The sequence below is a fragment of the Sardina pilchardus genome, chromosome 9 (genome assembly GCF_963854185.1).
Source record: "Sardina pilchardus chromosome 9, fSarPil1.1, whole genome shotgun sequence".
In the NCBI taxonomy this organism is placed as follows: domain Eukaryota; kingdom Metazoa; phylum Chordata; class Actinopteri; order Clupeiformes; family Clupeidae; genus Sardina; species Sardina pilchardus.
The window spans coordinates 31,077,602-31,078,369 of NC_085002.1; the positions used below are offsets into that span (position 1 = coordinate 31,077,602).

A 768-nucleotide genomic window follows, 5' to 3' on the forward strand; every position below is an offset into this window, starting at 1 on the left:
GGTTCCATGACAAAGAAATCTCCTTCTGGACCTAAGAAAATGTCTCCTTTTAAAAAGTTGAATGCTATATAATTAAAATGACAATCCCCATTTAAAGGAGTCACCTATTTTTTGCAAGAGGAGGCTATGACTATTATTTTCAATAAATGACTGGGGGAAATCATTTATTTGACTTTGAAGTGCAGGTATTGACTCATGGGAATCTCAGCTAGCATTTTAAAATGCCTTTTTGAAAATTGTGAAATAATGTATATTTGTGTCTGGTGTCGTTTTTCAGGAGAAGTACCCAAATATGGTCAGTCTTCCGGAGGGATGCCAATCTGAGCTCATGCTGATCCAGAGTCCAAAACTTAAAGGGTATGCTGTAGTCCCTATTGCTTGTGTAGCAGCCTTAACTTCACTTAATTTTTGCAGACTATTTACTGCCAATTATCTTGTGTTCCTGATACAATAATAAATGTGGTTTTAATCCTTTATCAGTGAGTTTGACTTTATTATAATGTATTAGTGCACAACCTTCCTCACAACTACAAAGAAATTGGTCAAACTCAATTATCCTGTTAAGTTGACCGATGTGTGTTTTCATCTCCAGCTGCACAATGTGTATTTTCTGGGACACTGATGTGACATTGGATGGAGAAATTAGGCCAAAAATAGACTTACTGCTGAAAATGCCTGAAGAGGGTAAGGCTGCTGGCACTAGTATTCCATGTGAGTATTTTCAATTGAATGTCCTTACTAATAAGATTTGTTTTCCCTTTATGACAG

General features: G+C 36.3%; 1 protein-coding gene across 2 annotated transcripts in view; it reads left to right on the forward strand.

Moving 5' to 3' along the window:
- cenpp (centromere protein P) overlaps window positions 1–768 on the forward strand; it is a 95,186-nt gene that overhangs the window by 93,905 nt on the left and 513 nt on the right. For both annotated transcript variants that reach the window (XM_062544718.1, XM_062544719.1), the window contains exons 7-8: window positions 278–357; window positions 593–684. In XM_062544718.1, coding sequence (XP_062400702.1) covers window positions 278–357; window positions 593–684 — 172 coding nt within the window. The remainder of the gene's footprint in view (window positions 1–277; window positions 358–592; window positions 685–768) is intronic.